General features: G+C 39.3%; 1 protein-coding gene across 15 annotated transcripts in view; it reads right to left on the reverse strand.

Moving 5' to 3' along the window:
• Positions 1–27,541, reverse strand: part of GTDC1 (glycosyltransferase like domain containing 1) — a 186,457-nt gene that overhangs the window by 84,160 nt on the left and 74,756 nt on the right. For 14 of the 15 annotated variants that reach the window (XR_007505939.1, XR_007505938.1, XR_007505937.1 and 11 more), the window contains 2 exons: positions 7,293–7,460; positions 4,218–4,391 (listed from right to left, as the gene is read on the reverse strand). Coding sequence is in view for 9 of the 15 variants with exons in the window: in XM_049799400.1 (XP_049655357.1) it covers positions 4,218–4,391; positions 7,293–7,460 (342 nt within the window). In the remaining 6 variants the exon portion in view is untranslated. The remainder of the gene's footprint in view (positions 1–4,217; positions 4,392–7,292; positions 7,461–27,541) is intronic. The other variant, XM_049799426.1, reaches the window with a different exon arrangement.

Below are 27,541 nucleotides of genomic sequence, written 5' to 3' on the forward strand. Positions count from 1 at the left end.
GCGTTAGGACTGCAGAGGAAGGGGGAGCCTCTTAGTTATCTAAACAGAGGTCTGAAAGTTCAGCCCTGCAAGCCTGGTCCAAGTGATGCAATTTTTTTTTTTTTTTTTTTTTATTTCCCCAAAACAGGCTCCCCCACACGTGACAGTCACGTTCCTGTACAAGAGATACTGTCAGCGTCTTTTAAAAACTTCTGCTTTAGTCAGGAACTCCCTTGACTGGCCCTAAAGTACTCTCTAAATTGGCAAATTCTGCCTCTCTCACACTATAACTAAAAAAATATAAAATCAAATGGTTGAAAATATCCTGCTAACTGTACTAAGTTATAAAAGCAAATGAAGAAACAACGGTCTAAAATCTTTAATTCTACTTCAAAATGTGTTAATGCAGATAGTACAAGATACTCACTAACAAGTTCCACTTAAAAGAAGCTATTTTTATTTTCTGCTGTAATCCTCATCCTCTCGTGTTTCTTTTATATTATTCCACCTTAGTCCAATGTGCATTTTGAGCTCTTAGGAATGTTACTTCATTCTTGCTTATAAAAACATCTTTCTTTTCTACCACATCGTGATAATAACACATTACAATCAGAGGAATAGTAATAACCGAAATCTGTATTACGATTTTCGTTGAAGTAAATTCCAAGGAGTACCTAATCTGACCCCACTCTGCCGACTGCCACAGATAGTACGGATGCAGACGGACCAAAAGAACTTGTACACGATATCAACGAGACCGTGCAGAGGTGCTCCAGCGGGGTCTGCTGGCACATGGAGACGTGAGTACCAAAGACAACATCGGTAGAAGGGGGATTTTCCTCCTGAACCATAGTTTTGCGGTGCAAAAGTGGAAACAGACTATATGAAAAGAGAGTCTATTGATTGTATAGAAAAAGAAAGTAACATCAGGATTTTGTTTACATTACAATAGAAAAGATACTGAAACTAAGCCAATGACAATATAAGTCTGAGTTACAATGTATTTAATTCACTGTGTTATAAAACCCCAGTCTGATACGCAGCACATATGGCACGTAAGATCAGCTACTGGTCTACAACCCTTGCAATAGCTACGCACTACGAAGTGACAGCCTGAACTTGGAGGGGGTTTTTGTCTCCAAGCTTAGAAGTACTCGGTAGAAATTATGTATTTCTACACAATATACTTCATCAGAACGTATGAAGAGGAGAATTTCCAAGTCAGAAACGACAGAGAGTGAGTATATACAGAGTAGCTGTAGCACCACGGGATGCAATATGGAAGCTAGCTGTCAGAACCAGAAAACAGGAGGATTAGGTCAGTAAATTTCTTAGTCTGCTAAATCCTCAAATCCTTTCATCTCTTCTCATTGTCAGATAAGGACCACAGTCTGGTTGTTTGCTCTGGGAACACCAATATGTGCCCTTAAGACAAATATTTTTTAAAAAGTAGAACCTTTATAAAAAAGCATCGATAACTTCCTCTCAAACGTAGAAAAGCAGTGATTAGATGCCCGTCTGAAATATTTAAATACACATTATGCACACTTATACCTCTAACAGTATTCACAAGTATTTTCTAGAGTATCCTTCATCATTGTACCTTCACTCTTAAGGGATCAGTTACTACGCTGCTTGTGTTCGTTTGTGTACCCGTCACCTACAGTAATTACATTAAAAGGTAGATACGTTACAGGATTAACTCATGTGACATGCTCCTTCATTACACTGGTTTTGATCGAGGGTCAGATATATTTTATTTTGCCCTACAATTGCAATATTAATCTAGAATAATCTTAAAATGATCGCCATCACATGCACGAGGATAATTTCGTAGATCACCTCTCTCCCAAATCCAAACGAAGATTATGTTTCAGATACAAACACACCCTGAGACGCTCACACACAAAATAAAAGAGGTCAAAGAAAAAAAAAAAAAAAAAAATCACCCTGGTTGTTTTGCCTTCAGAATTTTTAAATATTTTCCCAACATCTCAGCAAAATTATGCATTTTAAAAAGACTGCAGGCACTGAAATGATTGTCAGTCATGCAAATAATCACTTACTTACACTGTATGAGTTTGGTTTGGATAAAGCAAATTACCATTTGAAAATAACTTGAAAAACACTCTGGGCTAAGAGCTTGCTTTATAAATTTTAGCTTGGCCACAATTTTTCTTAACCTTTTTCTCCTCAATCTCCATTCAGTCCCTACACTAATACAGTCTACATTAAAAACAGCATTCAATTGCCACAGGTGCATCCAACATTATTTAAAACAGGATCTTGTAAAGAAATAAATAGTAAATATTGGCTGCAGCTGAAGGTCAAAACCCAAAGAACTTCAGAGTTACACAGAAGCAGTCCTTTCTTCGGCTTTTTTTTTCCTGTGATGATATTGGGCTTTGTCTAAAAAAAACCCAGATCTTACATCTAGGGTTGGTTATTGAATAAAATACATATTAGAAATAATAGAGCTGATTTAATCTGTGGTTCTAATTACTCTGCTGAGAAAGTTTTACAGTCACACTGTTGTTTATGAACATCTTAATTTTGTCCATCACTGCTGAAAATAGCTTTCTGCTATAATTTCAAGTGCAACAACCACAATGAAAACGTGAAAGGTGTCCTGCTTTGTGAGGAAAGATTTAACGCAAGAGCAGGACACTAAGAAGAGCACACAGAGAGATGCGAGATCTTCCTACTTTACCAGTTTGGGTAGTAGTCTAATGATTCTACCCACCTAATCACCTTCTGCTTTGGACAAACGATGACTGTGCGTATGACTTCAGACTAATTCGTCAGGTCTCGTTTGACCCCATTTGCCAGGGCTGACAAATCCAAAAGAGCTGATTTAATATGGGACACAGGCTTATCACAACTTCATCTCCAAAACTAGGCTTGGGCCACATAACTTCCTAAGATATGCCAAAACGCCACAAGACCCGCTTAAGATGGCTCGGTAACAAATATGCTGAGCATTCACAGCATTCCCTCACTCTTTAAAAATACAGTCTCTAAGAAGCAATGTGTGATCCTCAAAGATATATGGGTACTGATCTCCACTGCCATCCAGGCAGCCAAGTCCCTCAGGAACACTGGAGGATTTTAACCCACTTGCCAAAACCGTAGGTTTAAAGACTTAACTTTAGACATTGATTTCGAAACTATTTGCATCAGTGCTTTAGAACATAAAGTTTTCCAAGATACTGAAATGCAAACCTTGCAGCGTGAACATCAATAGAGTGCATGACCTCAGCTCCTGTACTAAAAATCCCTCTCCCCCAAACTACCACAAATGTATACTTAGCCTTTGAAACAACTCTAAGTACAAGCTGGTCAGGGACAAAGATCTCAAGTGTGGCCAGAACTTATTATCAGTTCAAAAGCCGGACTCTTTCTGAGTCATTATGGTGCTTTCCATCCTTATTTCAGCAAAAAAAGTACCCAGCGTCGTGTTGGTTTTAAGAGTATAATCAAATTGCAGAATCATACTCTATTTAGTGTCGGTCCCATCGAAGCAAAGTTCCTGCTCGGTGGGAGGAGAGTCCCTTATAACAGGGAAAAAACAATTGTGCCAGGTTTAATCAAAAGTGAAAAGGATCTAGCGAATGTTCCCTTTGAGCCACATAACCCACCACTAATTTCAAGACGGGCTCTGAAACGAGGGTAATAAAAAATGTCCTTCAGAGTAACCGAGGAAGACTGAAGAGCAACTACCGCTGCAGCTAATGCCAACATCTGCAAGTCTGCTCCCCGCTACTGGGATGCTTTTCGCCTACCTGGAAAGCAATAAAAGAAGAGGTAGGGGAGGGAGGAGGGAATAAAATCCCCCTGCAACACACCGAGGGAAATATAGCTCCTTGACTACAGGCTTATCACTTTTACTGTTCTCTAGCATTTCTTTCTCCTCCTTGACCTCCCCTGTACAAATATATACAGAGCTGAGGAGCTGGCAACTCCTTACAGACTAAAACAAGTGGGAAATCACTAAAACAAGTGGGAAATCACTCATCCCGAACGATGCAAGTTTGTACGACACACACTAAGGACAGGCTCCGCAGATCAGACGCTGCCTGAATAGCCTCTGATTATTGAAAAACATTTATCAATTAGGGGATTTTGCATATTATCAAACTCTTTCATTAACGATGCTTTAGCTGATTAGTTAGAACGTCACCATAAATAGAGAGTTTTGACAGGCTGGCGGCAATTTATGACGTGGAAAATGTACTGACCTGCTCACATCAGGAAACCTGACTGGAAAATAAAGAACTTGGCACTTCGGTCTGATTATTTTTTCCAAATCCTTAGGTCTGTGGTCAGGAATCAGCTTCATAAATTTTCCAATGGATGTAAGAAACGATTCCATATTAAAAGCAGAGTTGAACACCACAACATCAGCAACCAAACTGTAAAAAGCGGTTAAGGTTAATGAACGCACTGCTGCCACAAAAGGAACAGAATTATTTTACATGCAGTGGAAATAAGATACATATTCTCATAAACAAACAAAAGGTGCGAGTGGAATGCTAATTAAAATCAGCCTTTTCACGTGAATTAGGAGTAGCATATGTACGTTAATCAGAAATGTCTTGACTTCTGTCTATTCACTCTTTGAAGTACTTTTAAACTTTTTTCTAAGTAACAAATTACTATTATTAATCTAAAGGAGCACATCCCATTCTATCTGCGGATGCAGATATTTTATTCATAAAATGGTAAGAATAGTATTACTGTCATTATCTCTTAAAAGCATTATAAACAGGTAAGGCCCACTGTAATATCACTTTTGTAGAAGTAAACTTGGAAGAAAATGAAAATTCCTTAGAAATATTCCTTTGTACTGAAGGACAACTTACCTTTGGTTAACCTACCTTCAACCGACCATGTGTGTGAGGCAGCAGGATACTAGAGAAATGGAATGTTATTTTAACCTATGCGTACAGAATCCTGATTAAAAGTATATTCGCCAAATATATGTACATATAAAACACATAGTACCAAAAAAAGTTTGGAAAAAATGGCATATTAACGCAATGTTGTGTTCTTTACTGCTGTGTTTTAAAATCAATAATTTTTGATCAATAATTTTAAGATGTAGTTAAACGATAACGTAGGTATTATCTCACCACTTAGAGTCAGCCTGGAGGAAAGGAGAAGCTATCAAAAAACCTGAAATATCTGGAAGTTTATCCTGGAAGTGCTGACACAATCTTAGCTACACTGGCAAACGCTCACCGCTAACGGAGGTAAGAAATGCTTTACGGCCGGTTGGTTTTCTCAATACGTTATATATCGTAATACAGACCTATGGGTCATAAGATACATCGAGGACACATGTTCATAAGTCACCGGGCTCGTGAAAAGTATATTTGAGGTGAGAGGCTGTCATTCATCCTCACTGCATCTCACCGCTGCCTGGTCAAAAAAGACAACTGACACTGCTCACCAAAGCAGCAGGAGTCAGCAGGAAAAGCAAAAAAAAACCAACCCCAACATTAAAGAGAGAAATAATCCTTTTCAAGCAGGCTGCGGGAGCTGAACTGCTTTCTGGAATCCCACCCTCTTCCCCACCTATGGTTTTTAACCCATTGGTCTCCTTGGTTTTGTACAAACAACCCAGTCATCTTTTCTGCAGTGATTTACAGATGACCCGAGACAACGCGGGAGCCCGGCACGTTTCTTTGCTGCTCTCTGACGTGTAGCAAAGGCTCCAGCACCATCATCTCTGCTTCTCTTGTGCATCAAGTCTTATCTGCCTAACTTTTTCCTGCAGGCTTTGTGTATCACTGGCAAATCGGGAAGATCCTGTCACTGCCTAAGCAGCTAAAAGGAATCTCAGCCATCACGGAAAGGTGTGATTTTATTAGATTAACCCTCTAGAAACATCAGGGAGAAAAAAAAAAATCTCTTTCTTAACGCTCCAACCTGAAGATTCAAAGTGCTCTAATTTTAAGCTTCTCCAAAACCTCTATGCAGAACTGGAAAGATACATTTTCCCATTTCTAACAGAGTTGGAAGATGGCATTTCTTTGCAGATGACCGCTAGGCAGTTACAAACAGTAGCGAGGAGATGGCTTCTATGTGCTGTTAAAAAGGGGGTTTCTGCAGCAACAGAAATGGAAGATGAACATTATAGAATTACGTGGAGAAGCTATTGGAGGATGAAGGAGACAGAATGGAACATCTATAGAAGTCATCTTTTTTTTTTCCTAGTAAAAGCAGCTACTTCTATTATCTTAAAAATGTGTATTTTGAGGATAAATGTTTGTCAGCTTACAATAGATGTGTGAAAAATAACTGCCATAATAAAGCAAAATATGCATACAAAAAAAATACTCCTTGCCCCAGTGCCAAAACCCACATCTTTTTGTTATAACATCTGAAAATGGCTGCTACAGTTTTCAAAGGATCTTTCATTATACTTTCCCATCTTTATTGCTCAGCAAGTGAAACATGTTGCAAATGCTGTGGCAGAAGCAGCTCCAGAATGGCCAGAGTACACACAGATCTTTATTTGAGAAATTTCAATATCAACTGACTTGTATTATAAAGATGTAAAAGCTTAACTCGTACCTTAAAATGCTCAATCCCTATTCCTAGTAAGTCTCCTACTAACAGATAGGCGAGAAAGACCGTGGAAGTGACTTTATTTCAGTTCAAAACAACCGAGTTTCGCTGTTTCACTTAGGTCTGTACAGCACCTAACCGCAAAGCTTTTTCAGTGTTGCTGTTATTAACTTCTTTCATTAACTCGGATTCGAGAAATACATTTGTTTTTAGCAACAATAAAGGACCGCAGCCTTTAAAACGTCTGGGTATTTTAGCACTGCACAATTTCTGAATACTAGATGAAAGAAATATAAGGATTTATCTGGTATGTTTACTGCCCTCTCTTCACAAGAAAAGCGCTGCAGTACATTTTAATTTCTGTTTATTTCCCTAAAACCCTCTATATAATTTCAGTTGGATGCAGTAAAAGCTATGGCCAAGCAAGAGCTGATTAGCTGCAGCTTTGCGAAGCATCCGTGAAACAAAGCATCGCGCTTACGGCCGAGACGCAGGACAAAAATCCCCACCGCTGACGGGGACGCCACGGTAGCCCAATATAGCATCGGTGGACTTTATAGGAGAAATTGAGACGAGTTTATAGAGCGCTCTCATCAACAGCTCTTCAGGACTCTGCTGGTACCTCGGTTTGCTAGAGAGTCAGCGTTTACGCAGAGAAGGGCTCCTCGGGTTTACGGTGGTGCAAGGTTGGAGACAGAAGGACACCTTAAATAATACGAAGCGGTGCGAGAAACACCTACCATGAAAGGATCTGGTTGTATCCGTACTGAAAATCCCTTTCCTGGCATTTCTGGACAGGATATGCCAATTGGTTCTCATGGAAGTAGAGGACCTTTTTCAATTTGCCAAGGTCAGGGCGGAGGGCAGCGAGTTCAGCCAGGTTAAGCACCGAGCTTGCAAAGAGGATCCTGGAAAACAAGGAGAGCAGTGTTTACTGTCTGTGAGCATGCTCGCAAGGGTCACCCCTTCCCCTTCTCCCCCCCGCCCCAAGAAAAACATAACCCCTATAGGGACACATCAATGGCTAAGCCTTAATACCATGTAGCAGCATTCGAAGTTTTGATCTCTTAAAAAGCAGCTGCTAAGAACCCAACTAGAAAAGCACCGAATCTCATTGGTCTTCCCAGCTCGGTTACAGAGAGATGCAAAATAAAAAAAGCTGGATGGATTTTATTGAAAAAGGCAAGAAAAGCTGTATCTGAAGGACAAATGGAACAAAGATAAGGCTGACTAGGGAATACTTTGCTTGCCAGTTTCATTACACTTTACTTCTTTATGCAACCGACTACTGAAATTCAATATATGAGCAGGAATGGCACATGTTCATGTTATGACAGAAACCCTTTTGATTTATGCAGTGCACTTATCTAGTATGGTCTGGTTTGGTTTTTTTTTTTTTCCTTCACCCTTTTTCTGTTTTATTTTCACATTTTTATTAGGTATCCTCTATAATGAAATGTTGTTTCTACCCTTGCACCCCAGTATTGCCGTAGCACTCCTGCTATTCCACAGTCTACAGCACTGCACACATCCGTCAATTATATAAAGCAGGCACAAACAGCACTAACAAGCTGCTATCTTAGCCTCGTATAACTTACCCGGCTATCAGAAAATGAATGTATTTAAATGTGTAATATGAAATTGTGACCCTGCTGTAACCAGTGGCAGATTCCCCTGCGTTTCACCAAAAGTATGCGAGTATCTCCTGTCCCCTGGCTAACGCTGCTTTCAAGCAAACTGAATCCTGTACCTACAGAGAACTGCAGAGCCACAGACATTTGTGTTATACGTTTCTCATCGCAAGAGATAAAAACCAGAAAAAATAAAATTGAGATCAGGTATTTATTGCACATAAAATATTAAGCTTTAATAAACTACTTCTCAACATAGCACGCTTCAGACTTTTCTTGCCATCTACCACTTTAGTGGTTCAGATTCAGAATTTATTTGCAATGTTTAATTCTTTCAAAATCTTTCCTATTTTTTCCCACTTTTATTCTTATTCTTAACCTATTTTATTCCCGTTCTTCCTATTTTTACATGGATTTTGTGTTCAAGATTACTGCCAAACCAACATTACTAATACTAAAAACTTCTGATTTCTAGGTGTCAACCTTAAAACTCATGATCTTCCCCAAAAAGCCATAGAGATATATGTATCGTAATATTACCCATGCTAACACACACCGGTCTTATATAATCTGTATCTACAGAACAAACACCTCCTAGAAAACAGATCCTGTATCCATCTTCATCAACCTCAGTCAATGCTAATCTGAAAGGCTTACGAAAGTAAGAGATGAATGTTATTGCCTTGTTCATCAAATATTTGATCGTTCTAAAGGGACTGTCAAACAGAATGCCAATTAAGATAGGAGCTGGGGTTTATTACGAGCCATACTAAGAGGAAAAAATAGTTTCACCTAAGTCATCACTTATTTGTCACGAAGAGTAATAACCTCTGGACCTCGTAACAACCTGGGCGCCAGACAGAGGCAGGGAACCTTCCTACGGGCGATGCAACGCCCCTGCTCTGCGACAGCTGCGAGTTTAGCACTAGAGTGACAGAGAAAAATACAAACAGGAGCAAACATACCCCAAATATTACAAAAACGAGACAAAATGGCTGCTTGGCAAAATTCTTGCTACTTTGGGCTTGCATTACAGTTTATCCTTTACTGATTTTTTTCAGAAAATCGCTTTCTGCGATGAGTTAGAAGGAAAACTGTATTGACGCAGGATACCATCTACGAACTTGGCTGCGTTTGAAGGAAGAGAGGAAAAAAAGAGATGGCACATCGGGATTGAAAACACAGTCAGGAGCGCAGAGCAAGGCACAAAAGCAAGCGTGGAAAGAGAAGACGGTGGGGGTGCCAAGGTTAACACAACGAGTGGCGAGAAAAGGGCAACGGGGGAGCACCACGAGAAATGAGATCTGAGATTTAAGCTTGGACAAAACCGGGTAGCTCAAATATCTGAACTCGCTCAGATGGACGACAGAATAACTACGAGAAGAATATGAAAAAAAAGATGGTAATATCCACAGGAATGGGAAAAAAAAGTGTTGGCAGTACCGGCTTAGACAGACCAGAGGAATTCAAATAGCGTCATTAGAAAGAGCTTGAGGCTGGCTTCTAGCAAGGCAAGAAAGGCCCAAAACTTGGAACGCTTGCAAGGGGTATACCCATATTTTCTCCACTGTGAATGGGAAGTGGTAAGAGTCGACTAACAAGCAGATCGCTTATCACTGCCCAGCTCATTGATAAACCGGTGTCAAGAGAAAACGGTTGCGATTACCAGCAAACTCAGATTTAGAGCCTGAAAAGACACGGCTTACGCTTCTTACAGCAAGAAAAAATAAAAATAAAATCATTTAAGTGGTAATATTAGAAAACAGCCTTCCCGATTCGCTTGCATTACTTCACGGCATTTCCAGAATTTAACCCAACAAATATGAGACGCTCTTATACTTGTTTCTTTACTGGCATAAAAGCTGCTAGCCAACAACGATAACCAATTTCTCCGGCATTATAAGCTTGAATAACCTGACAGCACGAGTCCCCGTGAACGTGCCCACAGAGCAGCCACGTTCGTGGCTAATGGACTCACGCAGGGCACTGGAGGATATGCTGGAGTGTATTTCCACTTAACACCTATTACAAGGGGAAGAAAGGAAAGTTTATTATAATGTAGCGTGCGACATAAATATATGTCAGTTGTCATTCCGTGTGACATCAACTTTCCTTTTACCTCGGGTTATTATTTAAGTAATAAATCCTAACAAGGTGAGCTTTATCATCCCACGGAGTGTATCCGGGAGGTAGAGACACAAGGTGATGGCAAGAACGCTCGAAACATGATAATTCCTGACAGCTGCTGCTTGAGCACAAGTTAAATTGAACAGTTTATCTCAGCATAAAGATGTTATAAGGTTTTATGTTTAATTTAAAAAAATTAACATAAAACCCAGAGAAAGCAGAGTTAGGCAATCTTTCACAAACATGACATACTACAATCACTGTATAAGCTGGATTAGTACTTATTACCATGCTACTAGAGAATTAAGCTGTTTTTAGACCACCAAAGAGCTTTAAATTGCAACTTTTGTCTCTGTAAGAGAAACCTATATTTAAAACGTCTGCTAAATTCAAATTAACAGCTACATCATTAACTTACCATCTCACACCCCCCCCCCCCCCCACCATTTCAACTGCTATTATGGTAGTCTTATCTAAACCTATCAATGCTACACCATTTAATATATATACAGTCCTCTGCAATAAATATATTGTGCGAATCCTCACAAAACCTGCGCTGAAGGTCAGATTTCCAACGAGACCGCCCTAGCTCTCCTTTCCGAAATATCCCCAAGTATTTTACTGGGTTACACATGACCTTCTTCCATAGAGCAGCACCATCACACATGCAGTAGCCCCGCTGCCTTGGAGGCTGGCCAAATTTCAGGGCCACCATCCACACAAGCTCCGGTCTTACACTAAGCTTGTGCTTGATCTGAATCACTTAATAGTCCTTCTGACTTCTGAGGAGCTACTTGTATGAATTATGTTAAGCGTGTGCTTAATTCATACAAATTTTCATGGGAAGGAGGCTGAGCGTGCTTGCTGTTCCGAGCTGCGATGTGTCCGAAGAACGCTCTGACCTTTGCTATTGTCTTTCCCATTATTTTATACCAAAGGACTGAAAATCAGTAAAATATCAAAGGCATTACTTTTTCTTTAATTACCAGCAGACAAAATGACTAACACAGGTTTCCATTTTTATCAAGCAAATTATAAAAGTAAAGGTCCTCAAGTATTTTTATTTTGCTTCATAAATCTTCTTTGTGTCACGTAACTGTGATTTACTCTTTTATGGCATTGCCCTAAATCTTTCAATTAAATTCCCATGCAACTTAACTAAAAACACATTTTGCCTTCCCCTTGGGAGACCACACAGGACATATTTATGTATCTATGGATATGGAAGCTGAACTCTCCCGTTTACCAGGCTTAGAGCACGAAGCGAGTTTAAAACAGCACCCGATTTGTACTGGAATATTCCCTCTGTCTGGCAGAAGCTCTGCCAGCACGACGGACTGATGGACGTGGCCACCGTTTTCATCGCAGCACAAGTAACCCAGCTCTCCCTGGAAAAGGAGGATTGCTGTAGGGTACGATCCTGCAGCAGCAACAGGGACTCTCCTGCGCTGCAAATGAAATCCAAGGCCATAAATCTGTGCTGCAAAACAACCACATTCACAGTAAAATGAGTTTATGATTGAAGATCTGGCAGCCCAGAAAAGAGGTACGAGCACTCTTCATCTGCCAGGTGCTGTATTACAATAAAACAGAGTTAGATTTGGATATCACTACAAATACAAGCCTTTTAGAGGAAACACATACTTAAAAAGAGACTGTTGGTGAGACGGCACTGACCGAATTGACGTTCATCCAGCCTTCGGGAGGGGAGCGTGATGCTGGAAGAAGTGTTTTTGAACCAGCCTAGAACTAAAACCTTGAGCGCTTGGAGGCATCAAATCCCACCATACTTCTCACAAGGCATTGACCGCTTTGTTCTCGCCAAGCCCCAAATTATACCGTATTTATAAGTACATTTCTTTTCCCCCAAAATGTCAGTTGGCAGGCCTAACGTCATACAGCAGAGTCTTAAACCCTCAGACTTTTATCCCAAATACGGTTTTATTCTGGGCACGGTTCTCGTGCAGTCAGCAGAGCGAAGTCAGGCTGCCACCGGTGACCACGCACGCACTACGACCCAACGACTCGTCATCGATAACCGTAAACCACAGAACACAGTCATGCCGCTGCTGATGGCTACATTTTCTCCAGTTGATCAGAAACCAACCACAACTTCATAGCAAATAACAGGAGCCGTTAGGGGAACCTTTTGCAGTGAGATTAGGGGCAGCTCATCCTTCTGGTGAAGGCAAGCGCGGTTGGGCTATGGAGCACTCAACACTGCTCTGCTATGTTGCCTCCTCAAAGGTCAAGGAAAAGACAAGAGCATGACCATAAACGTATCTGCCTTGAGAAACAAGGGATTCAAAGACGATGGTGTCTTCGAGCTCCTCAAGATCAAACCTGAGGGCTTTGGTTCCTCCATCATACACTTTCCTTGATTTCAACCCAGCCATTCAGACAAGTCCATGGATTTGGCTTTAAGTTCTTTTCCAAATGTAAACTCTATATCAAATAGCATCATTAATGCCTAGAATGTTAAACAGACCAGTTACTTTTGTTCATTAGTACACACATTTTTCTACCATCAACTTGCAGAAGTTGCTTTTTTATCACTAGACCAAGAATACACAAATTGCAATCAGATTTAAAATGCTTTTCCATTTCCCATTAAACAATAGATGACTCTGAATTTCTGAACAATAAATACTAATAAGTGATAATACATGACAGTATACAGTATAACAAATAATAAATTAACAATAATTTTTTGACATGGAATGTACAAATGTCAAAAATGCTTATAGATATTATAATATCTATCTCATAAATTAAGGTTTTCTAGATAGAGCACAATTTGAAATGTTTACAGAAATAATTAAGTCTTACTATTTTAATGTTCTTTATTTTTCAGAACAAATCACAAGGGTTGTCATGCCTTTCATCTTAATTAGGCCATGTGTTTGTCTTATTTATTTCTATGTACTTTCATAAACGTTTACAAATATTAATTGTAAAGAAAAATATTTTTTCCTCTTGCTGTAATTACTGTACGTACATAGAGTACACAGTGATAAATATTCATGGCTGCTACCAGTTCAATAGGTTTGGATTTGGGGTTTGCCTTGTATGCTAAAATAGAGTAGAAATGAATAGCTTGTTTTGAACTCATACTGCCAATCCTTTTTTCGATATTTTTCTTTAAAAATACATCCTCCCTCATTTTATAGTATGTTATTTTGGATCACAGTTGAAATTTTTGTTCCTACTGTGACAGACCTTCGTTACATTTTCCAAAAGAATTTACTACCCAGAAATCAAATGCATTTTCCCCTTCTTCCTATATACCATAGCCCAAAAAAACCTCTCAACTCTCTGCATGCACATCTGCTATTTGACACAGCTGGAGTAGAAGGGAGCTGCGTTTCCAGCCCCGCTACTGCATGTCCCACCCTTTCCTATGTCTCCTCATGCCACCCAGATTTTCAAACCTCTGTTAGGACCGAGGGTAGAATTTGTGAGAACCTCCCGTCTCCACCTGCTGACCCCACTGATGTTATCCAGCAAAACCAGAATGGGGCTGAAGCTGAGTAACAGCAAATCTCTCACATGTCAAATATTCAAGAGGTTACATAAATGCATTATTTCATTTGTAAATGATTTGGGTTCTCTCTCAATTCCTTCCTATCACTCTGAAGCTGGATTTCAACCAGCTGATCGGAATATTTACAATCAAATCTCAGAATCCAATTTTGGGGCCAGAACCCCAGCCGACAATTGGTTAAGCCGTAGCTTTAAACACTCACCACTATTTTTGATGACCTTTAACTCAAAAAGATACTGAAAAGGATGTGAAAACACTTAATCAAAAGAAGAAAGCTTGAAAGAGACTCTCTCCCAAAAAAGACTTTTAGACTTTTGAGGGGGTTGTATTTTGTTTGGATTGCTTTGGTTTTTAGGCAATGACACTGAAGCTTCTTGAATTTTATTAAGTATGTGGTGGTATTTTTTTCCCTGATTTGTAATTAAATTTGGCTTCAATTAATTACTGGCAGATGCACGTTTTTACTTCAGTGGCCAGATTGTTCACCATGGGCTACATCGTCCTCTCTGTTTCTACAAAGGGAGAGGTCGAGACCAAGCAGCTATAGCTGTGGTGATGGGGGGAAAGAGAAAGCCATGAATCCACATCATCTTCCTCACTCAGGTTTCGTCAGCATTAAATGATGAAGCGAAGGCATCTAATCAGAGCAGAACATAAGCAAATCAGAATAACCCACTAGTGAAAAGTAGCCGTTGCTGGAAGGTTTACGTAAGATGTACGAACTAACTGCTGAAATACACACTGCGGTGGAGCAAGAAAAAAGAAAGAAGCAAGAAAGGACATAGTGTCCAAAGGCAACAAATTCACCACGGGTAAATATACAGGATGTAGCGATATCTAGTGAAAAGACTTTTTTAAAGACTGATGTTCTACTCAATTAGGTAGCATTTAAATAGCATTATTTATTGTTTTAAAGTCTGCAAATTCGTTTCATTGGGAGTCTTATCTGTCCAGCTCCAGAGAAAAAACAAACATATCAAATGACTGGCATGAAAAACATAATATGCCCAAGAGGTTGTAGCAACACGGAGAAGTCCTAAGACTACATATAACAACACTACTATTCAGTAGCAAATGTGAACAACATAGTTTGAGGACCGTTACTTCACATCACCTGCTGTCAGTTTGGATCCAGAGAATAGACAGTCAACTTCACGGATATATTGACCTTACTGCAAGCGAGATTGATTTATCCCACTGAAGGGGAATCAAACTCAGTGCAGCACAGACCCACCAAAATAGTCAGCATTTCCTTTTAAAAGGTGCACATGAACAGAGGCTCGAATGAATGAATGGCAAAGTAAAACAATGGCTGATTTTCCTCTATTTTAAAAAGGTTTGGCTAACTCAAAACTCAAATCTTCTCCCAATTTTCAGGTTTACGCATTTTATATTTTAAAACAACAGAAGACCCACTCACTTTGCACAATTGCAGAGAAGATGAGCAGGGTCTTAGCAGACCAGTCAGTTTTATGTTTCCAGAGCCCCGAAAATCCTGTTCTCCAAAGTATTTCAGACCGATTTGTACGTTGCTTTACGCACCTTGATACCCAAACACTCTTTTTACAAATTCAAAGACTACCGCTAAAAGGAACCTGGTTTTCTTAGTAAATGGATTTCACATTTTTCTAATATCCCATGGCTCTGATTTAATTTCACACAATCTATAAACATCAAGTGCTTTAAAAAATATTTTTATGGAAGCTCTTAGCTAATTTTCCCCCAAAACCTCCCACACCAGAGCATCAACCCAAGGCATAAATACTGCCTAAGAATGGGGACCTCAGGAAAAGCGGGATTCTTCCCAGAAAACTAATACAGTCCTCGAAAAAACTCAGACTGTCATAAAACCTGAGCAGCTGGCAACTCCGTCACCATGAAGTATCCATATGGAAGACCGAGATGTGTCAAACTACCCAAAACGAGTTTGGATAGTGCAGAAGATGGAATAAATAATTCAGTATCTTCAACACTTTCAACAGCAGGTAGTAGATATGCTACCTGCTTCTACAACGTGCCAAAATGTAACATGCGAGTGAGAGCAAGCGAGAGAATGTGAGTATCTCCAACCTGTTTTCATGAGGATATTTTGCTCGAGGAACTTCTCTTTTTAGAGGCATATGATCCGTATCAGATGTTTGTCAGGAGCAGGCAGCGCTACAGAACATTAGGAATAACTTAGTGATTTTAATATATATTCACAAAGTGCATACTCCTTCATAGACACGTATAAAAAAAATGTATCTTCATCAAATATTACAAAAAAATCTAAGGGAAGTGCAAATATTTATTTCTCCCAACCGCCATTCACACTTCTGTAATATCTGTTGCGGCGGCATAGTGGCAACTTTCCTGCCTTAATATAAACTGAGCAAACAATTCAATGTGATCAGTGAAGCGACAATCAGAACTACAACGTGAACGTTTCTGCTCCGTGTTCATGCAATAGTTCAACTATAAAACTGCGTTGTGCAGTGTCAATCTTCTTTCTTCTCTTCCTATAAGAAATAGTCACACACATTGGTGCATAAAAATACATCGTTTATACTTACAGAAGACAAAGTGACACTTCTGTTCCCTAAGAAATTAAAATAAGACTATTTAAGGCTTAAGAGTCTCCAGACCTGTATTTGGAGGACCAAACCCCTACCCACATGGAGAAATTTAACAACCAGCACTTCACCAAAACCACAGGGACAGCAGGTAGGCCAATATTCAAAAGCCTATTGATAAGGAAAATGTCAGTCTCTGTGTATTACACACTATTTTCAGCCACTACGCTTTCTGAGTAGAACATTTTTTTAACTCGGCAAAGCCCATACTCGCTACCAGATTTGAACAATTACACTGAAATGGCTGAATGACCGACTGAAGTGAGATTTCAAAGAAGTGAGACAAACACTCTCCTAAATTCAAAAGCTGCCAAACACATTTCATCAGACTTTCAAAAAATAATTGTTTTGTCTGTTCTGAATTAAGCTTTAAGTGCTTTAAGAGAGGTTTCTCTACAAACATGGCTAAAATCACAAAGGGGTGCATTTGGATTGAATGTAACCCTTCAGTCATATATTTATTAGATAAAACTTGCATCATGCCTGGAATAAACCATAAGCTGTTTTATCTCCATTTACATAACATGTTCTTAAGTGTAATCTGTATTGATGTCCTATCATTTTATTTCACGTGTTATCACAACAGGTTTTTATTTCTAATGTCACCAGCGAAAGAAAAGGAATAAAAGGGTCTCAGCTTTGCAGCTTGGGCAAGGCAGTTTGGAGCTCCTGACAGGGGACATAAGGGACCAACGCCAGGGCAGAGACACACAGGAGAGAATTCAAAGAAAAAGCTAAACTAACTAAAATGAGAGAATTTGACAGTTCTGAAGCTGAAGTCTTTTGCCCATTTTTGTTCTCCAGCTCCCGGCTGAGAGTTTTGCAGGGTTTACTACACTACTCATTTACAGTCACGTTAAAGTCAGTTTTTACAACACGGATCCATCCCCCGAGTAAGCAAACCGAACCCCAATGCTCCAACATTTGGAGATTTTCCCCACACGGAAAAATACAATACCAGTGTAATAATCTAGTAATAATGCTTTTAGGCTTCCAGATATTTTACAAGTTATGTTTTCCCAACACACCTCACGTGCAACTATGGTATCCTGAAACTTCTAAATTCCTTTTATCATTAAATAAAGCATCCGATGCTGAATGCCCATTATTCCCCGGTAACACACAGGACAAATACACGCCTCTGGGGCTGAAGTCATACATAACAAAGTCAGGAGAATACACTAGATGCTTTCTAATCTTTAAGATTAAGAAACTGAGGCCAAAGCTTGCTTATCGAGGGCCACGAAGAGAACCAGGGCCACAGTGAGAACTCAGGAGCCCAAGCCAGAATTGAAGATAAGCGAGTGTCACGGTCTAGTGATTTAATCAACTCATATATTATCACTCTGTCTACATATCTTAAGGACCCTGCTCACCACAGTACCTGACAGGAGTCCTGAAATAAAATGATATCTTCGTGGGACCGTATGTAGCGATTCGATATTTTCAGATATCATATTTTCAGGCACAGATAGTACGTGTATATGCACACGTTTGCGTGCATGCACGCACAGATATACATACACATATACACAACATGCACCTATACTATATACCTATATACTTTCTGCATTTCTATCAAATTCCACCACGTAACTGTGAAGCGCTACATTCTGAATTAAGCTATTTAAACTGTGGCCAGGAAAACCGTTCACAACAGCTGATTTGTTATTGGGAAAAGATCACGCATCTCTCCATCACAGAAAGCTAAAAATCTGTTCGAGGTGGCTGGCCGACAAGCTTTCATAGCAGCAGAAACTGAGCATAGTGTAATAGTTTTGGTCAAGGTCTCCAAATAACACCATTTTTCCAGCGATGCTTTTGGACTACACGTAAAACCTTTCAGGGGCTCCTGCAAAGGAAACTTTACTCAAGCTGTTTGTCAAGATGACCGGAGATGTTCTTTGGAAAGTATTTCCAAAAAAGTTCTGGAGCACTGGTAGCTGTACAATCATATGGGATTAATTTTCTTTATATATCTCTATATATTGCTGGAAGAAACAAATTAACTTTAAAATTCAAAGATCTATATACAGCCCTGTGCTCTTAGGTACAAATATTTAAGCAATCTTTACTTCCTGTCAAACACTGAAATGGATATTAAATTACATTAAATTATTATAGATACAAGTAGTAAAATCTCTTTTCTGCTTTCTCTGTTAGCTCCTGCATCTTGGTATTTCTTGCACTGAGCATAAAAGATAATTTAATGTTATCTCTAATTTAAATTCCTGTTTCTATTAAGACACTTTGTGTGTGCTGGATGTATAAACACATGCCCAGAAGCCCGTGCCAGAAGTCTCACAAATATTCCCCATAAGGGATGACTCTACAAACCAGCTCAGAAAAACAGTAGTTATGTACCATGTTCCTTTCCCCAGCATCTTGTGATGATTTCAGGATGCCGTGCATTCATTCACCATTATTTCTTTTCTTAAAAAAGAAATTAATAAACAAACAAACCACACAGAAGGAAGGAACTTAACCATTCCAGCCCCAACTGAACCCAAACCCCCACAGTAAGCTGGCTCTATGACCATCACTTGCACGTGCTCAGCATGGCAATAAAATTAAAGAAAGGAATATAGTTACTGTTTAAAAGAAAAGAAAAAGAAAGGGAAAAAAAAGATGGGAAATCTCCCTCTTCCTTTCTGATGGAGGCCCTGTGGATTGACTTGATGGGAAAGAAGCAAGCTGGTAGGTGAAGGATAAAAAAAATTAATTTCTTCCTTCTCTCTTGCTCCTGTGTATTAGTAGAAAGAACAAAAACAAAGAGGAGCAAGGCACTAGTGAGAAAATTTCAAGCCAAAATTACATCCATCAGGGTGATACAGTGCAGTGTCCTGACTGGTCCCCACCGAAGACCTCCTTAGGGCTACTGTTTCAAGTAAAAATTAAACAAGATTACACAAAAACAGTTCAAGAGCAGCATTTTCCAGCTTTGTGTCATGTTACATTATTTGAATGAACCTCAACTTTTAAAAACATCCAAACACCAAAGAAAAGCAAATAAGGGCTGTAAAAAAAAAAATAATAAAAAAGACACTCGTAAGAAATAAGACTCTTACTAGGAGCAAAAGAGCCACCCATGTTGAGTGTTACCCAAGGTAAGAATAGGTAATAAGGTCCTTAAGAATATACCATCCGTTCTCTTTTTATTGCGAGATTAATATGAAAAATGCTTATTATTCTACTAGCAATTTTTACCTGCAACTTTACTCAGGTTGTGCCTATAGGTCTTTGCACATCCAACTCACAAGAGCTGCCGGGTGAAGCCCAGCTGCTCTCCCAACCACACCGCTTTCGAGGTTCAGAATTACACAGCGTCGCAAGGGCTCAGCTTTATGGAGAGGATAGAGCCTTGAAACTACAGACAGAGCTCTTCCGAAGTATGGAAAAAAATATGCAGGATTTTTTTCTACGTTACCCGAGAAATTTGAAGCAGCAAGCACTCAACCTCCCTCTTCTCTCCATTCAAAAGCACTTACAGAAAGCCTGTTCTTAACCCTCCTGCACAGACAAAATTCCCTTTTATCTGCCATTTATTTTCATTTTTACCTGAAAGGCAGAGAAGAGTTGGGCTTATATGTTCAACAAACCCAAACTGGACTTTTTTGCAGTGCATTAGACCGTGGTCTACTTCCACCAAAATGACTGCATACCTGAATTTCCACAAAAATAACAATTTTCCCTTCTGATTTAAGTACAGCGTATATCTAATGTAACGTTCATCTATACATGTTCTCACTGTTTAAGAACTCGGTGCAGGTGTTATTAATAAAATAAATTTATTTTTAAAAAGGATGCTATTCTATAAGCTTTGAAGCTCACACATAGTCTAACTTAACCCAGCTTGGGCTCATCTGGTCTTTAAATGACTTCTTTCATGTGGTCAGCCCACGAGCCATACGTACTGCTGCTCAATCACGCCACTGTACATCGTCAGCGTGAGGATGATTTGCATGATTTGCATTTCCTGTATCGTTTGAGCTTCAATGAGCTCTAAGCACCACGTACAAAAGAAACCACCGCCAAGTAATGCAAAGATTTTAGTTAAACCAGATGAGACTATTTTAGTCAGGCTGCCAATACTGGGAGGGGAAAAAAAAAAGTCTCAGGGATATCCTGTTAAATAAGGATTTATTTGGAGGGAATCTGAACCTTAGATCCATACCCTTACTTTTAAAATACAAAAGTTGTACAAATTCCTTAAAAAAAAATGGCCTAGCAGAAAATAATTCAGCGAGAACTTTTTTTTTTCCAATTTTCCTTAGATTTTGGCACCACATTATGTTAGTAATTTACTTATTTAATAGTACATAAATGGGTTCTGATTACATTAGTTTTCCTACCGTTTAAATCTAAATCTAATTAAACCGAATTCACTGATTGCTGGTTAAAATTTCTCCCTACGAAGAAATCTTTTATTTTATCACAATTGATCAATAAAAGTTGTTGGACAAATAACTATGATAGAAACAGCATTACAGTGGGCTTCAATGAATAAGTACTAAAGTAAAAGGGAAAAAAAAAAAAAAAAAAAAAAAAAAATCAACCACCATGTACCAGAGCCTCGTTGTCATGAAAAACAGAGACAGATGGGGAGACAGACCTATATGATGCTACAAATAGATGAATATCTTGTAAGGATTTCAACAAATGTTGTAAGACCTAGTCAAAATTTGAAAAACTACAGATTAGCTTGTGCTGCTGTACTGAAGTTCACCTGAAATCCAAGCCATAATATAATCATTATATATATTATCAAAGTTTCAAAAATAAAAATAACAATAGAAAACACCCTTAAAGCCTTTATAAGATCTGGCACAATTAATAATGTCATCATTTAGTACAAATCCTGTGTTAGTACAAAAAAAGCTTAAGAAACTTTGCTTTAATAACTACTTTGGAAACGAGGTGTATCCTGTTCCCAACTTAAAAACAAAAGGGGTGCACGTAAACTTCACGTGCAATGTTATATTTCACAGTAAGTCTCTCTTTAAAATGGTAGACAAATTCAGACACTGGAAAGATTAATAAATAATAGCACACTGATACAGTGAACTGCATGTGACCAGTTACAGGGTGTACATCACGTATGCCTGATAGCAACCCAAGACAGTCTGTTCAAGCACTCAAGGAATCTGCATATAATCATGCTTAATAAAAACCACAGAAAACCCCCGTTGCTGTTGGTTCCAAAGGACATTCATTTTTAGAAAATTAAGTTGCGTCTTCATTTTTTCTGTATTGTTCAAATGTAAACAAATATTAGAAGTGGCAGAAACTGTAACCAGGGGGTTAAATTCTGTCTTGAATACAAAAATTCCAGTTATTCCATTGTTGTCTGCAAACACACACTCAAGAGCAACATTTAATCACGACACGTACTTTCTATATTGTGACTGTAAGATTTAGTAATCAAAATGGCTACCATAATAAAAATGCATTCTGTCATTTTACCACTTAGAGATCCCCTGTATAATGCTCTTATTTAAAGGTCAGCTAATTTTATTATGGGAAGTAACTAATAACCTTTATTAATTCTTAGGCTTGCAGTTTTCTAGCACGTCAACCAAATAAACAACACACTGAAGGAAGCCACAACACAAACCAAGCTGTTGATAACAGTCTCTACTGTATGGGCAAAAATCTGTATTTGCAATAGACAAGAGAAGTCATTAGAAATTTAATAAGTGGGTTTTTGCTCTGGAAATTATGAAAGCATGTATAGACAGGGCTTTTTAAAAGCCAGGCTGCTGGTCCTCCCCCATGCTCCAAGATGCCGAGATCACTGAATGAGGTGCTAAGTCCACTAATGTCCAAGCACAACCAATAATCCCCAAAGTTATACAGCACCTTTTTCTTTTTTTTTGGTCATTTCCTTAATTTGCAGGATGTGCACAATATTGGAGAACCTAACTAAGAATTTTGCTTACAAACTTTTCTGCTGTCTTTAATTTAATAAAATGACCGAACAACATGAAAATACCGAAGTTAAAAATAGATGTATTTATATTTTATTCTCATGACATCTCTTGGATGGGAAGCATTATTAACGTTGCACACCATAAAATGATGCAAGAATATCCACCGTTTTATTAAGCATTTTTGTTTTACATAAGTAGATCAGAATGCAGCATTATTCATGATCAGCCTTCCCTAGCACACTGCTTTGGGTGAGTTTGTTCCTAAGAAACATTACTATGCTTGAAACCAAAAATAGCTATTTTTAGCTACTTAATCACATGAGGAAAAGACACCGTTTGTATCAGTCGTCTTTAATTTACAAAATAATTCCATAATGCACCCCGCGCGTATATCATGAAAATCCCTGGCACGCAACCTCCGGGCTCGCACACCGTGAGCCGCGCGCCGGCTGCAAGTGGAAGCAAAATGGGTTTTAAAAGATTCCAGCAACAATAGCCTTGTGACTAAATCAGAAACAGAAGCAGAAGTCATGAGCCAAACAGATACCTATCGGTTTCCTTGAGCTTAATCTGATTAAAACATGGCTCTCAAAAATGTTAAATAGAATGCCACGTCAGAGAGCAGGCAAATGATAAAAATAGTTCATGACAGGAAATCATTATTAAACCAGCATTACTAGTGTATCTGTTATGGAAATTTCCCTGTAATTTTTCAAGGTTTCCCCTCATGCTTTTTCTTGAGTTGCCTGTTACACTTTTTTTTTTTTTTTTTCCCCTCAATGGCATGTAAGTTTGAGATGTAAAAAGAAAATTATCACTGCAATTTTCCAACTATACTCTGCTCAATACCATCTCAAGTGTGTCATACATCATCTTGTCATTCACTTTAACAAGAAATCACATAATATTCAGAGGAAGAAAATGATCCAAAATGGGCAAGTGCCACTATGGCAAAAACACATTCATACGGCATCACAGAGGGGAAAAAAAAGAAAAAAGAAAAAAAGAAAATCTTAATTTCAAGGACTTCCGTAATGAAAGCATCTTAAAAATATTTAAGTGGGGGGAAAAGTTGCTATGAAAAGCTTCTGGGAATGACAGGAGAGCCGTTCTAGAGTCCACCAACTGAAATTAGAACAACAAAACTGTTGATAATACACTATTGCAGATAAACCTTAATGTTTTAAAAAGCTTACACAAATAAAATGAAATTCAGCACCCTAAAAAAAATTAAAAATAAAGTCACTATTTTGATCCTTCCTACTATTAGCAGCCCTCTCACAACCATCCTCTGGATTATCTTGCCTTTAGAACACTCCATGAAATACAAACCAGACTTGCAGCATCTTGTCCTGCATTTAGCTACCTGATCCAGAAAAAGCTTTTACAAAACCCCAACCAAACAAAAAATAAACACACACCACAAAAATGCTTTTACAAGTTCTTATCTTACAAGGCTAACTCTAATTAATAAAAAGCTATTTTGGCATATGGAAGTGACTTCAAAGAAGCTTTAACAGCCACCCCCCAAAACCCCTTGGTTTCTTTTTTAAATGTCATTGGTGGAGAAAAAGAAACCATCAATCAAATTAGCTGTCTTTTCATTGAAAATAGGTATTTCACCTCTCGTGACGATTCAGGCTTCCTCGAAGAAGAGCCCGATTTAGCTGACCCCTGACGGGCTGGTTTTCCAGCAGTAGAACACCCAACGACCCTCCAGAGCCTCTGCTCACCGTCCCGACGGCCCCTTCGCCCAGCCGCCTCCTCGCTGCTGCATGTGGATACTCGAACACTGGCGGGTTTTTAAATTTTAAGTCAAACTCTGAATTATTTGCCACTGGCGCATCGTAAGACGAGCACGTGGGGAAACGAAGAGGTACTTCACAGAGATGTATCTAGACAGAACCGGGGCTAGTCGTTAATCAAACTCCAACTGCTGCCCACCTAAAATACAAGGGTGACAATGCATCACAGGAATAATGACAAATTTTAAAAGACGGCAGAGTCCCCATAAGTTTTGCAAGTGTCTTCTAAGACCTTCTTGATTTTTGTCCTGGGTGTTGGCATGTTCATCCCGCAACAGCCAAGCTATATCGAACTCGGCATGAAAGGGAATGTGCATCCTATTTACAGCAGTGCTTAAGCCTTATTCCATAAAGAGACTTCCAAAACCACTCACATCTATTCTTCTTAATATCCCTCCCACATTAAGAAATTATTATCTAATACAGGGAGTAATCAGCTCATGGTCTTACTACACTCATCCTCCTTGACAAAGCAGGGAAAAAAATACCCAACTGTGAAGCATTAGAAAGTCAAAGTTCAAAACATCCACATGTATTGAGATCAACGCAAATTTATTTCGATCTCAATGCAACAAGACCGAGTGCTCTCTCTTGATACAGAAATGCCTATCTGCTGGCAAATTCAAAGCCTGTATTTCTGCAGTGGGCCTCTACCAGGACACAAGCAATGTCACAGCCCAAAATGCCACAAAGAAAAGCCAATGAAAGTTAAAGCAGAAATGGTTTTAATGTTAATTTTAACATTTTACCGTGCCAGAACACAGTAAAACACAGAAATTTAAGGGGTGTGGAAAGCCAAGATGAACTAAGCTGGAGTCATCTGCAAACTGGTCTGCAAATGGTACCTGAAAATTACTTCAAAAGCTCTTAAAAAGGAATCGGCAAGACAAATTCCAAAATCCTGAAGTGTGGGTAATTTTGCCTTCCCCCTCTATCCCCTACCCCGGCTCCCCAAGTCTGCAGCAAGGACACAACATGGCTAAATCCAAAAGGTGTGAAGTTAGAGCCAGGGCAGAATGAAGAGAAGTCACTTTTCACCACGAGTACGCCGGCAATCAAGAATACTCATTTTTCATATCAATTTCTCAATAAACACCGAATATTACCAAAACAAGATACCTGTATCATCTGAAATGCTGTCCTGCTGTCAGAATTAAATCGCTGCCTAATTTGAAATACCGACATAAAAGCATGGACTAATAGATGATTAATGTATAATAGTATTAATAATAGCAGCAATAATATTAAGAACGGGCCATAAGACAGAGCCAAGCACGCCCTTCCAGGCGAGAACTGAATGGGCAGAGTTGAAGCGTGCACCAACAGCCATCTGGATCGACGCAAATTTGTTCACAGCATGCCTTTTCTCATTTCATGCCCCCTCTCAGATCCGTTGCCTCTGTATTACCCTAGGAAACAAGACACGCAAGGGGAAAATAAGCATTCTTGTGGTTCTTAGGAGCAAAAAGATGTATGTGTAGAGTTATAGGAGGGCCAGAACACCTCCGATCGCTGAAGGCTAAATGAGTCATCCGCTTCAGAAGAACGACCAGTAATTAAACAAAAATCTGTAAAGCTGTTAAGCGTGAGTAGCAATGTCAACCTGTGACACTGAAGGGAGAAGCTTCTTACGTACTGAAACTATCGGTATATCATACAGCGGAGTTGCTTGCAAAATAACCTCTCACCTAAGGAAATTCTTCTCCTTAGGAAGCCAAACAAAAACAATGTAAAATATTTATTGCCAGAAATTTCATCCCTGTTCCATAAACTGCTCAAGAGACATGACATCATGCTAACTACCTAGACCTGTCTGGTTGATAATAGTCCCAGACTTCAGGCTGAAGACTAAACTGCAGGAGCATGGAAGGGTGCGAATCTACAGGTCATCGCCGACGCTGTACACAAATCTGACTCGCCAAAGCCAGAGCTGACGCTCCAGCAAATGTAGAAGGTCTGGCTGTGGCAGAGGCTGACGCCACAAAAACAAGCCTTGCAATATTTTTGTCGTCTTTTCAGCCTCCTTGGACTGGAAGTAGGAAGGCTTGCCTTTAAGTGGACCAGACCTACCTGCTCCATCCTCCAGCCCCTGTATTCACTTGAATACCACAATTTCACATGGTACAAACTCTGCATATTTCCTGGACATATTCACTGATGCACTGGCAAAATAGTTAGCAAGCCCCGTGCCCTGATGGGACATTACTGTCCGGTTTTTATCTCTGAGCATTACAAGCCGCATCTCCCTTTGCTCCGGGGTTTCTTCTTCCACATTGCTAGACCTGAGCTATACGATCTTAAGCCTTTAGTGCTTTACTGAAGTCCTTTTTATACAGCTCACTTCTAAATCTTACTTATCTAGAAGTATTTGTCCGCTTTTCCTTTTCTAGCCCCTTACATCACTAAGTGTCAAGCGCTTGGCAATCTAATATTCACAAATCAGGCTTCAAAGATGCAATTCTGAATCATCTTGACTCAGGTTGTGACGGGAAGGTGCAGGAACCCCCAAAAGCATCGCTCCCTGCTTCTGCAGGAAGGAGCAGATGGGTGACTTCCAGATGGCCGCCAACCTCGTCTCACCAATTCCAACATCTGTATCTTGAATTTCATCTCGGAGGATAGTCCCGAGACAGACTGCAGGTCACTGCCCACGGCTACAGGGCTTAGCCACAAGCCAAAGCATTTTGCAAAATGCAGAATGACAAGCCTAAAAAAAAGGTTAAGACTAATTAAAGTTCACAGCAGGGCATAGCTGAAAAACTGTTCAAAAGTAGATGTTAAGGAGAAATCTGTATGCATTTTAAGTGCATCTCAAATCAAGCTTTCTCTCCCCAGCCACAAACATCCCTTGTTTTCCACGTGGTACCTTGCAAACCAAGGAGTACACTGGTCATTTGTACCTAACAAGAATTAAGATGCAAACCATGACAACCCAATCAACCCCAAATGGTTTGGGTTTGTTTTTTTTTTTTCTTCCAGGTCACCCCACAGCTGAGGATGGGCTTATTTTTCAGTTTCCAGACAAAAAGTCCACTGGAAGAGCACTCACAAATGGGTTTGATCCAGCTTTAAACACAATATACTTCCCAAGGCTCAGTGAAACAGTGGTCAATGAATTTTAGCTTGAAGTAACCAGAGTAATTTGTGAGATTTGGGTACCGTCTAAGCCTAATTTTAATGCAGCCACAAACGATATTGTTTCTTCATATGAACTTAATCCAACTTCTCTTTGGGGCAGTTAAAAAACTTTAAATCTACCAACAGGAAGGTAGCAAAACAATTCTGACTGCCACAATAAGAAGCCGGTATGAATTAATGATTTCGCCAATTTCATAGCATA

Source organism: Accipiter gentilis, chromosome 1 (assembly GCF_929443795.1).
Source record: "Accipiter gentilis chromosome 1, bAccGen1.1, whole genome shotgun sequence".
Classification (NCBI taxonomy): domain Eukaryota; kingdom Metazoa; phylum Chordata; class Aves; order Accipitriformes; family Accipitridae; genus Astur; species Astur gentilis.